The 15540-nt window shown below is 37.7% G+C and overlaps 1 protein-coding gene across 2 annotated transcripts; it reads right to left on the bottom strand.

Annotated features, from left to right (window-relative positions):
- Positions 1-10406, bottom strand: OSGEPL1 (O-sialoglycoprotein endopeptidase like 1). 2 transcript variants are annotated; one of them, XM_068968264.1, is made up of 8 exons: positions 10348-10406; positions 8768-9008; positions 3899-4286; positions 2918-3122; positions 2693-2841; positions 1769-1899; positions 1573-1644; positions 1-88 (listed from the first exon to the last, which is right to left on the bottom strand). In XM_068968264.1, exons 2-8 carry the CDS (start codon positions 8986-8988, stop codon positions 10-12), a joined length of 1245 nt encoding a protein of 414 aa, XP_068824365.1. In that variant the 5' UTR covers positions 8989-9008; positions 10348-10406; the 3' UTR covers positions 1-9. The 2 variants fall into 2 exon arrangements, with proteins under 2 accessions (XP_068824365.1, XP_068824366.1); XM_068968265.1 differs by lacking the exons at positions 8768-9008; positions 10348-10406 and adding an exon at positions 6024-6154.
- Between the last annotated feature and the right edge of the window lie 5134 nt (positions 10407-15540).

Here is a 15540-nt window from a genome sequence, read left to right as displayed (position 1 = left end):
AAGCAAAAATCAAATCTTCATTTTTAATCGTGGCACTTTTATAGCAGCTTCTCCAACTTCTTTTGATATATCTACTCCAAGAGGACATCTGCATCAAAACCAGACAAATCACATTATTTCAAATATTTGCTTACTGATCTGTCACTAGTTCTGCAAACTATTTGTTTAGAATTCTGACAAAAAATATATGCATCTAGTGTGTAACTATCATATGTGATGGTGGTTCTTGAATACATATAGAGTGGAACCTCAAACTAGCAAAACAGGTAAAGGAAGACTGGAAATCTAAATTTGGCAATATTTTAAAACCTCTTTCATTATTCTAAAAGAAAAAAAATGCACAAATAAATCTCTTTGACGTATAATTGACATGTTAAAAACTATACATATTTAATGTACACAATTTAGTGAGTTTGGGGTTGAGATGTTTTTGAAAGAGTTCTACTGCTCTCAAATACTGTAAATAACTTAAAAGCTGAAACAAAAAAATTACAAAAAATGCTTTATGCTCTACAAAGCTAAAAGGCTAAAAAGTTTACCATACAGCTAAACTATCCATTCCTACTTCAGAAATTCACCAGGTTTCCACCAGCTCTTCTCTGAGGTTTCAAAAGCAGGCTCGTTCCTTTCTACGTTCCTTTGTCACTGGTGGCAGGAGAGGCTTTAGATCCTACCCTCTCCCTCTGTTCTTCCTCAGTAAATAACTTTGGCCTCAGATTCCTGCTTTTTTTACGTGTTTAGCATATGCTAGGCTTCAGTTGGACCCCAACCTAAAAGCCATCATCTCCAGCCTCAACACTGCCACAAGAAGGCTATGTTGGATCAGATGGTGGATTCCACCTGAGGCTAGGCCATCAACTAAAGGGATTCTTTTTGTCACTACTAACTAAAATCTGTCCATTTATGATCAGCTTTAATAGTCTATTGTTCACGTGGCTGATAGTTACATACTAAAATGCTGAAAAGTTTTGAAACAGCAGATGAAACAATACTAAAACAGAATTACGTTAGATTATGAAATATAATCATGCTTTACTATTTTTACTATTCCAGAATTAACTTAGACCAGAACTTGATAACAAATTGAAAAACTGTGCTATTCCTAGGAACTTCAATTTGGGAGGGGAAATCCAAGGACTGCAGAAAATAAACTATCTTTTGGCACTTTCTCAGCATCCTGTGGAGATGTATACTCACAACCCCGTCTCACACCTGAATACTTTTTGCACATTTCTGTTATTTTCAGCATGGCAATTGGTGCTGAGATGGTCCTGACGCTGCAGAAGTCCAGGTCACGGACATGGTTTCCATTCTGGTCCCAAACGAAAGCATTCATCATCCTTACCTACTCCGTGTTTCTAACCTATAATTGGCCAACATTTGTATAATTTCTTGCTATAACAAAAATATTTCCTGTAAGTTATCTACCACCTAGGTTAGAAGAAAAAAAATTAATATAATCTTTCTTCAAGTACCACTAGAATGTCAATGAAAACCTTAACTGTAAAAGCAAAATTCAGGCTTTGATTTTTATGGTACAGCTGCACAGAGATTATGAATGGTACCACATACTTTGGTTCGTAGCGGATGCCTTCTGCGTTGTGTAAAATGCCCAAGCCAGCACGTAGTCTTTCAACACCATTCCTAAATAAGAAGCATTAAAAATAAAATAACTAGCCAAAGATTTAAAGGAAGAAAATTTAGCATGATGAAATAGCAATTAGTATCTACATAATTATGAGTGAGCCACAAATACCCTGTGGCTTACCACGCAATCATAACGCCATTGTCAGTGCAGAGTCTGGGGGGAGGACAGAGCAAAGTGCACTGTGTTGCGTTTGTCACAATTTCCAGAGCTTTTCGGATATATAAGTTACTTGCGACGCCTCCAGATACAACCTGAAAAAGTTCAACCAAAGTGAACAAATATCACACACGAACATGAGGTAAGCTGTGAGCTAAACCTGGGGAAAATACTGGCATTATACAGTAAGACAATATCACATTTTGGTAGGTGGGTAAATGATTAAGTAGTATATCTATATAATAAACATTTGGAAAAGAAAAAAAAAAACTTCAATATTACCATATGATCACTATCATTTCTGTACATGTTCTTCTAACCCTTTCCTCACAGTACAATCATTATACAGTATTTTAGACCCTGTAGTTTTTGCTTATAAGCATTTTTTAAATTTTACTACATAATTCTTAAACTATTACCTTTGATATTTGTGTAATATTCCATTTTGTGAACCTACTGTTTAAATATTTTCCCACTTTACAATTTTCAAAAGGATGAAGTTTAAGATACAGTGACACAGGAAATTTATCGAGCCTTTTAAGCACATTTAAAGGGATTTCATCAAAGGAACATAAATTCGAAGGAAACAGTCCATTTTTCTAAAACAATGATAGCAGTTATACTCCATTTTGTTTCATACTGTAAACACTCTTTTAAATTCAGTAAGATGCAGCCTTGAACATTTTTGCCACACATGCTGTACAGATGTCCTATAAGAGCCACACCTGTACAAGAAATGGCTGTTAGTTTCTATTCTACATAATCTCTTACTGTCAGGGACAACATATGGCATAAAGATCTTTTCATCCTATGCTTATGGTCAATTAAGCTCTGGAAAGGAAAGGAGCACACTGTAAAGGATTACTGCTATTCTCTGACAAGGCTTACCAGTACTGCGTTACTCTGATGTAACAAGTCTCTCTGCTTGCAGAACAGAATAGCGCGATGTGTTCTTTTTGCAATGTGGCAGGCTACGGTGTGCTGGACTGCAGCAGCAATGTCTGCAGCTGAAGACAGGATCTGCCCCTGCTCAATACCTGCAGGAATGAGCAGGTATTTTTAGGTACCATCCAGTGTTACTTATCAGTCCAACTTTACTAATTACAAATATACCTTCCTCTTTTTCCTTTTGCATTATCATCTTATCAATAACATGTTGAAGTCCAGAAAAAGAAAAATCACAATTTTTAGCACGTTGCATGGGAGGTTGGAAATCAAAATGCAGTCTATTTCCCTGTTTGGCCAAATGTTCTATAGCCTTCCCGCCACTCATGGTGGAGCACTCTGGATGTTTTATTAAGCAAAGTCTTCTTGCTACCTACCAAAAACAAACAAAAAATTTTGTAACATCATGAAACTATACATTCTGAAACCAAGATACAAAGGAAATGATTTTTACCCTGGATGAATAAGACATGCTATACTTCTACAACTAAGGACTATATCTGGTGGTCGGTCAAGACAGACATCTTGCTCCTTCTGACAAGTGATCAATAGTGGCCAATCACTGCCTTCCTATCTACTTTTGCTCTTTTATTGGGGATGGAAAATAGGTTTGAAAATGACAATGACTGCTCAATTATAAACTTCAGAATAAGAACCTGCCCTATTTCTTTTGAATTTCAGCTTGATAGAAGCAGGTTTCTTATATAAGGAAGTCATTTTTAGAATGCTAAAACAAAGGAGAATAAATCTGCTTGTCAGTGGTATCAGCAATGATAACATTTAATAATAAAACATTGTGCATCTTTAATGTCATGTCATTTTATATATCCTCATTTCAGTTTTAAAAGGCACATTACACTTCACAAAGCACTTTCTTTCATGTTATTTGACTAAAATCATAAATGTAATATATGCAAACTATTAGAGCCTTTATATACTGATGTAAACCTCATATCATCTTATTCAGAATGGGTAAGAAGGAATCTTTCATAAAATTATACACTACTCTTTTTGTTTTGCTCACATAATATTTTCAGTTTAATATTATCCAGAAATATTTAGATGAATAGTGATAGTTCATCTATTACTATTTAGCTGAAACAGACACCTAACAAAAAAGAATGGAGATGTTAATTCTTAAATAATTACCTTGTCAAGCATGTCGCCTGGTGCTATGTCCAAAGACTTTCCAAGAAGAAGAAAATCTGAAACTCCTCTAACTAATGCCAAAAGACAATGACCTCCAGAAATCAAAAGAACTAAAAATGGAAATTCTACCTTATTTGTTAACCTAATAGTAAGTGCATGAGCCTCCATGTGATGAATGGGAATGAAGGGCTTTCTAAATTGGTCTACCAGTTGTAAGCTAAATGATAAACCTACGCCCAAGCTTAAAGCAAGTCCTGGCTTTACGGTAGTTGCAATTGCTGAGAGTTCACTTGGAGAGACTTCACTGGCAGAGAGAGCTTCTTGTACTATGCGTTGAATATTTTCTCTATGAAGCTGTTGAGCTACTGGAGGAATAATCCCACCTGTTCTGAAAGACACACAAAAAACCCCCAACTTTTATAAGCTTAAGATCATAAAAATAGAGGAAGAAAAAGTATGTATTATGGCTGAAGGCATGTTTTCAAATTATCATTATATAGCTAAAAACATCAGTAAGTCAAGCATTTTCTAATTATGTGTGCCTTATAATATGTAGTACATTATAAGAACTCAACATGCAATGATTAAGGATGTAATTTACTGTTGCTGACTTTGCAAAATTGTACACAACAAACTCCCACAGATTTATTTCTTGATAAATCAAACCACCAAAATAATTCTGAGAAGCATTCTAAGGAAGACGTCTTAAATAAGGAAAGGACAGGATAAAATTGGGTTTTAGGAAAGGAAATCAGGATTTTGGGAGAAGGAATCTATATGCAGGCAGGGAGATTTTTAAAGAGGTTATTGCAAAAGTATTTGTGTAAGGTTATTACATCTTAAACTGAGTGATCATGAGAATGGAAAGGGACCAAGAACCGAAAACTGTAATAATTTTAACTGGATATCAGGGGAAGGGGGAACCAAGCCATCAAAGGTAAATCCTGAGCCGGAATGACTGGGAGAAAAGAAATCCTAACAGAAACACGAAGACAGTTTTGTGATGAAGCCGAGTTTATTTTTAAACACACGGCACTTGAGCTCATGGTAGGACAGTAGACAGCCTGCAATCCTGAAATAAAGTCTGGGAATCCAATCTTAATCCAAGAATCCAATTTTGATTTTTGGTCCATGTAGGACAAGCAGTGGACGATCACTCCAAATGTCAAGAGTAAAGAATTAGAAGGCAAAGGTTGTTAGCAAAAAAACTGCCAGCATGTGACTGATCAGAAGGCAGAGCAAAAATGTAGACGGTCTGCAAGATATACCTCTACTCTCAAAAAGAGAACTTCAACTATTTGATGATTTGATGCTGTAAGATCTGCAGGTTCTATACAAATGGCATTCAATGATTTATTTAATAGTTAAAATATGTATGTGTCAGTCAATGAGGGAGCTATTTAAGAGGAATTACCTTATTTCAACACATTCATATTGTAATAAAATTTTCCTTAATTCTTTAAAGCTACTTTTTCTTCTATATTCCTCAATTCTGTTGATGGCATCAATAACGTCCAAACTGCTCAGGTTTCAAAGCTCATCTTTATCTCCTTCCTTTTCCTCACTTTCCACATTTAATTAAGTTTATAAGTACTGATGAGGTCAGGCTGTTTGACTGTCACCAGCAATTTCAAAAAGCCCTCACTCATTAAGTCACTCTGTTCAAAGCCTTCTAACTATACTTCTCCAGATACTTTATCCGATCCTTGGAGTTGTACTATACTGTGTTGTCAGAAAAAAAAAGCAGTGATGACTGGAATATGGGAGACTTTAAATCCAAATCCTCTCCCTTCTACGTATTTCTTCCTTCCCCCTACACTTCCCTTCTTTCTGTGCCTCTTCTATGTATTTTAAGGACTATGCTAAGCCTCAGAGATGAAAGAGATGAAAAACACAATGGCTTTATTCTCAAAGAATTAACAATGATTGCTACAAGTCAATTAATAATCAAATAATTTTTAGACAGTATGGAAAATGGATGATCAAAGAATAAAGCTAATAAAGAGGCATGGAAACCATTTAGCCTCAAGGCTAGAGCCAGGAGTTCAGACAAGAAACAATAAGGGTTTGAATTAAGTCTGAGAAAAGGGAAAGGAAATTTTCCGTATTTGGAAGGTAGATTTACCATGACCAGATGACTGATTTGGGTTCAGAGTAGTGAGGGACAAGTCAAGATTGTCCTCCAGGTCTCTGGCTTGGAAGAAAGGAACTCCTCTCCAGAGCAGACCTCTATTACTTCACTTTACATGCTGTTTTACAACAACCTGTTTGCCTCTTTGTCTTCTTCACTAATACATAACAGAAAGAGGAGTACTATTGTTACCAGTAATAGATGGGGTTTTTGCAGCCCTTCCTATTTGACAAGAACTACATTATATACTTTAAAAGAATTCACATTTAATCTTCACAACAATATTATGAGCTAGGAGCCATTATTATCCCCATTTCACAGATAGGGACATTGAGTCACAGAAAATGGTGCAAGGTCTTCAAGCTAGTCAGTGGCTGAATCAGAATCTAAACCCTTTTATATGGTAAGTTGCTCAGAGGAAAAAAATCGTATATTTGTACCCACAGTGCCTCAGAGGCTGCCTTGCAATTGTAGGTGTTCAATACATGCTGAGATGAGCTGGTATCAAACAGCTTGTATATTCTTCTCACGTGACTTACACCCTAGCTAAACTGAAAGGTTTTTTTGGTCCAGCACTTTCTCACCTTTTCGCCTTTGCCAATAAGACTATCTCAGTCTACAATAGTCTTTCCATCTCCATTCACTGAAGGCCTATCTGTCTCTCAAGGCCACTGACCCATGCAACATGTCAAGTGTTGTGCCGGCCACTAGGTACAGTGTAGTGATTAATACAGATGCAGCCTCCATCACCTTGGAGCTTAGTCTATTTGGGGGACTATTTAAGTAAACATAAAAATTATGAAAAGAACTATTATGAAAATAACCAGGACATGATGATATAGAATAAACTGGGTGGGAGTACCTAATTCAGATAAAGTGGTCAGGGGAGGCTTTTCGGTGCAGTTAACATTCCTTTGTTCAGATGTCCAATAACCCCAAAATAGAAAAAGGACTGTGAAACTGAGGTATGGTAATAAGTTATTATCTGTACTACTTCTGTGATACTTACTTTATGCTGCCTTGCACTGCTAACTGTCCTTGTAGCTCTATATATCATGTCTCAAAGATTAGGTTAAGCTTCTTGGAGGCAAGGACTTGCTAGTATTTCACTGCGCCTTATTAAGGCCCACCACAGCCGCATTCATATAGTATGTAACCATTAGAGGCCTACTCTGCCTCTTCAAGTATACTATTTCTAATTATAATATTCTGTTGTTATAAGTATCATGCAACCCACAATCCCATAAGGCAGGTATTATCTTTCCTATTTTATGGATGTGAAAACAGAATCAGAAGCAACCTAGATGTCCACTGACTGATGAAGGGATAAAGAAGTTGTGGTATACACAGTATACACACATGCACGCGTGCACATACACATACATATACAATGGAATATTACTCAGCCATAAAAAGGAATGAATTTGAGTCAGTTCTAGTGAGGTGGATGAACCTAAAGCCTGTTAAGCAGTCACAGAAAAACAAATATTTATATAAACACATATATACAGAATCTAGAAAAACGGTACTGATGAACCTATTAACGGGCAGGAATAGAGACACAGGCATAGAGAACAGACTTGGGAACACAGCAGGGGAAGGAGAGAGTGGGACAAATTGAGAGACTAACACTGAAGCATATTACCATGTGTAAAACAGACAGCTAGGAGGAAGCTGCTGTCTATAACACAGGGAGCTCAACCTGGTGCTCTGCGACAACCTAAAGGGGTAGGACAGGGGCAGGGGTGGGAGGGAGATTCAAGGGAGAGGGGACATATGTATACTCAAGGTTGATCCGTGGTGTTGTGTGGCAGAACAGAATACAACATTGTAAAGCAATTATCCTCCAATTAAAAAAAAAAAAAACAGATTCAGAGAGGATAAGGAACTTTCCAAAGTCAGAGCCAATACCGACTGCTAATTCATGATTCAAATACAAGTTTATGGTCTCAAAACGCCAGCCTTTTCCACTACTCAGACGTTGGAAATCAATGGCTTGAAGGCGTAGTTGTACTGCACAGTATTTTAGTAAGTTGGAGTTACCTACTAATTTTTAAAATTTGGGAGATATTACCATAACATTCTGGATTTCCATTCTCTTGAAAATTCTTATGATCAAATAACACAAGGCCTACATTCCTGTATGGCAACAATTGGCTGGAGCGGAGTAGACCTCCTACAGTTATTTTCTACATTATTCCCAGCCCATTTGTTTATGCAATCTGCCTGGTGGCCCTCTGGAAACAGCTGAGGTTATAAACCTGGCACCATTCTGTGTTTTAATACAACGGTATATTATTAAGTATCGACGTGACATATATATATATATATTTATATTTGTGGATATAGGATTTTCTTTTTCAGTGATTAACACAGGCTGTAGGTCAGGTCATACTTTCCTAGGACTTCAGTGGAGACCATGAAACATACAGCTGGACAAAAGGAAATGGCATTGCTGAAGGGAATTCATGGCTAATTCATGAATCAGCCATGGGAATTCATGAAACACCGAAGTTTGTTTCTTTTTGGCAACAGGATTAGCTAAGGTCAGGAAATTACTGTGGAGGTTCTTAAAAGCCAGGTTGAAGGGTGTAAGGTTTTCTACATCAGTTATTAAGACTTTTGCACAAAAGAAGAAATTAGATCCTAAAATTTGCCTTTTATATGTAATAAATTAAGATTTTATTTCATTTTATTTTTCAAAAAAAGTGGCAACTACCAAGATAATGCCTACTCACTTTAAATGAACTTCAGTTTGGGAATGTATTGCTTCTCCCAAAACATTTCCAGCTTCATCCACTACAGCAGCTGCTGTATCATCACAACTGGTTTCAATTCCCAATACTAGTTTATGAAGAAATAGTTTTCCAGGATGAAAATGAAAACCTCCTAAAAATTCATAAATTTTCCTTCTTGATGGTTTAAAAAAGACTCCTGCTGTCTTATTCAATATTAGCATATTTACTGTACGGGTAATTCCTAGAGGAGAAAGAAACAAACTATTATTTGGACCTGACATTTGCCACTAGCCCTTTCAGTAAAGCAAAATTCCTGAAAACTTGGTTTATTTTTCAATATATAGTTTTATAAAAATTTAGGAAAGTTTTGTTAAAAGTTAGCACAATATTTTAAAGGCTGTAAGAAACTGTTAATATAAATAATTATGAATTAATATAATGCTCTTTTAAAGGGAACATTATATAGACAAAATTATATATAAAATTTCTGTATTACTAATACTTGTATGCTGCTCTTAGCAAACGATTATTCTTTATAAAAGAACTAATATTACAGTACAATAGTTACATAATCCCTTGAAAAGTGCTATTTATTTTTATAGCCAAAATTAAGACAAATTGTTGTTTTAAAAAGTCAAAACAATAAAGGCAAAGCAAAACTAATGAAAATTAATGCATCCCGTTTCCCGGAAACATCTTTCAAACGAAAAATTTAATCGTGTGGTTGAAAAACAAGAGTTCGCATTAAATACACAGTAAGATTCAGGCGTGTAAGTTTAGACACAAGCGTTCTCATTAAGCTCATCTTAAAAGAACACCTCAACTAAAATGACCATAACCTAATACCTATTTTATCTATTAATTGCAATTTTTCGAATTAAATCTCCATTTTGCCACAGGTTTATCCTACTAGTATGTGTGCTCAGTTGTGTCTCTTTGCGACCCTATAGGCTGTGGCCTGCCAGGCTCCTCTGTCCATGGGATTTTTCAGATAAGAATACTGGAGTGGGTTGCCATTTCCCCCTCCAAGGGATCTTTTCCACTCAGGGATTCTTTATCAGTGAGCCACCAACAGAGATCTCCCCAAATCCTCTTCTCTCCAATAACAGCTGTCCATCATTAAAGCACTTTGTTTTTTTCACACTGCCAAGTATCTAATCTCATGTCTCCCAAATTACCTTGTTCTAGAACCTTCTAGAGATTTAGTAGATTCTTTCTCTATCACACTAGTGGACAAAATAGGGGGTGGGGAGCAAATATTGGAACTTTTACTGTTCCACAGGAGCAGGGGGGCGTCCAGGGATTGGAGATGAGCGACCTGTTCACAGAGGACAGCTGCAGAGGATGCAGTCCCAACACACGCACCATGAAAACTTAGATTTACAGTCACTAAATCCAGCCAAGGAAGCTTGTGCGAAGCCCTTCTCGTTGGAGCCAAGCTGGGTCCCAAATGAATCTGGTCTGTCTGGGGACTTGGCCCGCGCTGGTCTCTGCTCTAAGCAGCGAGGGATTCTAACCGGAACCGCTCTTCTAGCCGCGCGAAAGCAACAGAGAGAAGAGGGCTGAACTATCTCACCCACCTTACTCGTCAACGTTAGTAGCTAGTACTCATCTCCTTTCCGTGCAAAGCCGATTGAATGCCCTTTACCAGGCGCAGGAAAGCCTGAACTTGCCACCCCGGAAGTGATGTCATGAGCACGGGGCCAGGGTCCTGTCGCCAGGGTCAGGAGCTGTTTCCCGGAGGGCGTCACTCAGAATAAGTACAATCGCAAAGGCTGTCTTTTCCCTAAATGCTCTGCGTGCGCTCAAGCAATTCTCCCAGACCTGTACGTAAGAAGACGTCTGCAAGGTCACATGGCTACTGATACAGCGGAGACAGATTCGACTACGAGAGCACAGATTCGACTACGTAGCATTTAGTTCTAAACACTACGTACGCTACAGTAAAAGAAAAAAAAAATTTTTGCCTTAGGCTGGAATTTGGACGCCACTGTGAGAAAAGTATGGTCTTTGCTTACTCTGGAGGCAATATTCAGCATAGTATGTACTCCTATTCTTTAACCTCCTTCAGTCTTTTTTTGTTTTTATTCGTAAGTGAACTTATTACCATTTGAATAGCTTTGTCCGAATCTATTCTTTCTTCTTCCCTGCGAGGCGTTAAGATTTTACCGCAAGGTCTTTATAAATTCAAAGCTGGTCAGGGCTGGCACAAGTTTGTGCCTTTCTTGGTGTGAAGGTCTTGGTATGAGGTAGGGAAAGTCACAGTTATGGTCTAGTGGCAGATATGTAATTCATAATTACCAGGTATGAAATTTATGATTATCAGCATTTACTAATAATTTTTAAGGTAGAACTTAATGTTTATCAAAAATTTCATTTACGTATGACATAAACATAATTAACAATAAAGTGGCATTTACTGTGCGCTAGGCACTGTTGCATATTTATTTAATCCTCATAACAACCCCATGACGTAGTTACTGTCCTCATTTTACATATGAGACAACTGGAGAACAGAGTTTGGGTGATTTGCAGGTTACACAGTAAATGCAGAACTAGGATTAGAAGTCAGGCCATCTGCCCTGGAGTCTGTTCTCTTAACTGATAGAACATTAAATAGCTCATATTTTCCCTAGGATGTGTTGTTGACCCAAAAAGAGGAAAAAAGAAAAATTAAGACCTAAAGGTTAACGAATAATGTCATCCTGATTGCATATGATAGGCCAGGAATTACTTTCTCTTATACACTGGGATCTATGCTGAACATAAAATCGTTCACATCTGGTGTTGTTTTTCTTGCAGCTTGAATTACATTATCCCAATGCTCTCCTGTGTTGTCAGAGTTATCATTTCTGTGTTTGGTTGTATCAATAGATACCTTATTATGGCACTCCTTATCTGGGTACTTTGCTGTTGAGTCTGAATGCTGCCTTAGGTGAAAGAGCAGAACTTAAGGACGTTAGGAAGGAATCTGGGGCTTCTCTGGTGGCTCAGTGGCTCCTCATCTCAAGGTAAGAGATGCAGGTTCGATCCCTGGGTTGGGAAGATGCCCTGGAGAAGAAAATGGCTACCCACCCCAGTATTGTCTGGAAAATCCTGTGGAGAGAGGAGCCTGGTAGGCTATAGTCCATAGGGTAGCAGAGTTGGACATGACTTAGACTGAACAACAACAGGAAGAATATGGGTAGTGGAAAGAATGGCACTTACACCAGTCCTAGATATTTGGCAAGTGAAAGTATAATTCTTCCATATTCTTTATTATACTGGAGAAGTTATTGGGGGAAAGACGTACGCTCTCTGGGGCTTGTCTGGGCTTTCACGCAGATCACATTATATGGTTTGAATGCCACTCTCACGGGCATTCTCAAGAAAACATGGCCTAACCACTGTAACTGCAACATGAATTGAGTTTGGAATTATAAGTATGTTCACATTCTCTGGTATTGCTTAGCTTTCCACTTGTAAACTTTAGAGGAAAACTTTATATAGAAGAATTTTTATTAATTATGTCATACTAAATTGGATTTTCACATATCACATTTTTATTGGGTTCTTTCCTTTTTCTAGTCAGTTTACTAGTTGTTAAGGATAAAAGATAAAATATCCATTTTCTATTTTCAAGGAATGGAGTCTAATGTATGTGCATGCTCAGCTGTGTCCGACTCTGAGACCCATGGACTGTAGCCTGTGAGGCTCCTCTGTCCATGGAATTTTCCAGGTGAGAATACTGGAGTGGGTTGCCATTTCGTACTCTAGCATATCTTCCAACCCAGGGATTGAACTGGCATCTCCTGCACTGGCAGGCAGATTCTTTACCACTGAGCTACCAGGGAAGCCCCACAGGTCTGATAATAGGCAATTACAATTCAGCATTATGGAAAATGTGCATTAAGAGAGGAGAGTCACTTGGGGAAGGGGACAACTTGCCACAGATTTATCCACAGTTTAGCAGGACCATAGTGTGCTTCTTGGGTTTCAACATCTGATTCTTTTTTAGGGTTGAAATCAGTTTATCCGGTCTAGAAGTGATTCGACTCTGGAGTGCTGAGTCACACAATTTGCTAATAAACTGCTATGTAAAAACCATAGTACTAATGTATTAAGAGAAATGATGAAGGGTCTAGGATAGCTGACCCTAGAGCCTGCTGATCCTGACCTTTTCTGTGTTGATCAAATTACAATGAAAGCCAGATCCAAATTATAACCAGACTGTTTGGCATAATGGAATGGAAGCAATAGAAATGAGTTTGGTGCTTTTAATGGCTAATATTTCAGGCTTGATGCACCCCTTTCCACTTGAGTCACATACCTGTCTTATGTTCTTCATAGGTTGAATTGTGCTAAAAAAAAAAGTCATTTGCCTTTATTTGCTAACAAATATCTTTTTTGATGTGGAACATTCTTTCATCACAGCTTCCCTGGTGGCTCAGACAGGAGACATGAGACACAGGTTCCATCTCTGGGTTTGGAAGATTCCCTGGAGAAGGGCATGGCTACCCACTCCAGTATTCTTGCCTGGAGAAACCCATGGACAGAGGAGCCTGGCAGGCTACAGTTTATGAGGTCTGTAAGCAAAGAGTCAGACACAACTAAGCAACTAACACTTTCACTTTACATTCTTTAATTAATGGTAATACCATCCATCTCTTGCCTGGAAAATCCCATGGATGGGGTCGCTAAAAGTCGGACATCACTGAGTGATTTCCCTTTCACTTTTCACTTTCATGCATTGGAGAAGGAAATGGCAACCCACTCCAGTGTTCTTGCCTGGAGAATCCGAGGATGGGGGAGCCTGGTGGGCTGCCGTCTATGGGGTTGCACAGAGTCGGACACGACTGAAGCGACTTAGCAGCAGCAGCAATACCATCCATCAGGCAGGTCTCATCTTTGGAACATGTTTTATTTTGTTTGCTGAACCATGATGCTTGTATCACAAATTTACTGTTTTTTTAAAAAATCATGTTAAAGTGTTAGAAAAACCATTTTAAGGTGTACAGTTCAGTGGCATTAAATACATTCACATTGTTGTGCAACCATCACTACCATCTTATTTCCAAAACTTTCATCTTCCCCAGCCGAAACTATCCGTTAAACACTAATTCATTTCCCTTTCTTCCCATCCCCTGGCAACCACCATTCTCTTTATGACTTTGAATACTCTAGGTGCCTCATACTCTAGGTCACACAGTACTTGTCCTTTTGTAACTGGCTTATTTCACTTAGCATTAATGTCAGGGTTCATCCAGTGTTGTAGCATGTGAGAATTTCCTTTTAAAGCTCAATAGCATTCCATTGTGTATATAAACCGTGTTTTGTTTATGCATTACTGTCAATGGACAGACACTTCAGCTACCTACACCTTGTGACTATTGTGAATAGTGCTCCTATAAACATGAGTTGTACAAGTATCTTTTCACATCTCTGCTTCCACTTCTTTGGAGTATATACCCCAAAGTGGAATTGTTGGATCATATGCTAATTCTGTTTAACTTTTTGAGAAACTAACAGACTCAGATAATCTTATTTTTCAAGTGTGTGGAGTCTGTGCTTTTTGGCAGGAGATGGAGAGGGTGAATCTCTTTGTTGCTCCCCTAAACTCCCTGGGACCATTAAATGCCATGATAGAAGCACGGGTTTGGTAACTCAAAGGAGGGACACATTTCAAAGCAGGATCACTGTATCAAGATTTCATGTAGTAGCTGGTATACTGGTATTTTCCTGGGCAATAGCCAATGAATCACCTGGCTCTTCTGTTCTCATTTGGAAAACTATAAAATGAATAAAATGATGCATGCTTATCTTCTTTATAATATGGTCAAAATAACAATTTTCCAAAATCTGTAACTTTTTAAAAGTGTCAAAAAATCTGTAACTACCTGATGTGAAGTACCAACTCACTGGAAAAGACCACGATGCTGGGAAAGATTGAGGGCAAGAGAAGGGAGCGGCAGAGGATGAGATGGTTGGATGTCATCACCAACTCAATGGACATGAATTTGAGCAAACTCTGGAGACAGTGAAGGACAGGGAAGCCTGGAGTGCTGCAGTTCATGTGGTCACAGAGTTGGACAAGACTAAGTGACTGAACAACAACGTAATTGGAAATTCAGAAAATTTATATATTGTAAAATTCCTTTCATATTTTAAAGAGTTCATTCTAAGCATTAATGATGTTTCTTTCAATTCTTGAATTTGAGAATTATTTTTGTCCATGTAATTATGCAGTTAAATGTCACAGTAACAAAACTAGCTTATGTGCTAACTTGAGATTACACAGATCTTTAGAGCTACAGGTTGAGTCACTTTCATAAGCATTAGTTGTTTTATTAAAGGCTTGAATGAGTCAAAAAATAGAATAAATTATACTATTCTGAACATAAAATAAAATCCAAATATATTAACTTTTAAATTATGAAATATTTTAATTATGAAAGTGTCAAAAATAATATAATCAACTTCTGTGAACCAAAGACCCAATTTAAGAGCTAAAGTATCACCCTTCAGTTGAGCTGTGTACTGTATACCCAAATATTCAGTGTTCTAAGTTTGATGTTTATAATTCTTATGAATTAATTCACTTGTAGCTAAACAAAAACTTTAAAAAATTATTTATTTTTGGCTGTGCTGGTCTCTGTTGCTGCACGGGCTTACTTTTAGTTGTGGTGCAGGCTTCTCATTGTGATGGCTTTTCTTGTTGTGGAGCAAAATTTAGTTGCTCTGTTGCATGTAGGATCTTACCAGATCAAGGATCGAACCTGTGTCTTCTACATTGG

This window comes from Capricornis sumatraensis, chromosome 3 (assembly GCF_032405125.1).
Source record: "Capricornis sumatraensis isolate serow.1 chromosome 3, serow.2, whole genome shotgun sequence".
NCBI classification, from domain to species: Eukaryota; Metazoa; Chordata; class Mammalia; order Artiodactyla; family Bovidae; genus Capricornis; species Capricornis sumatraensis.
Note: the sequence above shows the minus strand (reverse complement) of the source record. Positions and strands in the feature narration are given on the sequence as shown.

Bases quoted from the DNA above. Each gene is read 5' to 3' on its own strand.
- OSGEPL1 (XM_068968264.1), bottom strand. From the start codon at position 8,988: ATGCTAATATTGAATAAGACAGCAGGAGTCTTTTTTAAACCATCAAGA. The intron at 3,123-3,898 runs GTAATTATTTAA...TGTTTTTGGTAG, and splicing joins CAGGCGACATGCTTGACAAG to GTAGCAAGAAGACTTTGCTT. The intron at 1,645-1,768 runs GTAAGCCACAGG...CTTCTTATTTAG, and splicing joins AATGGCGTTATGATTGCGTG to GAATGGTGTTGAAAGACTAC.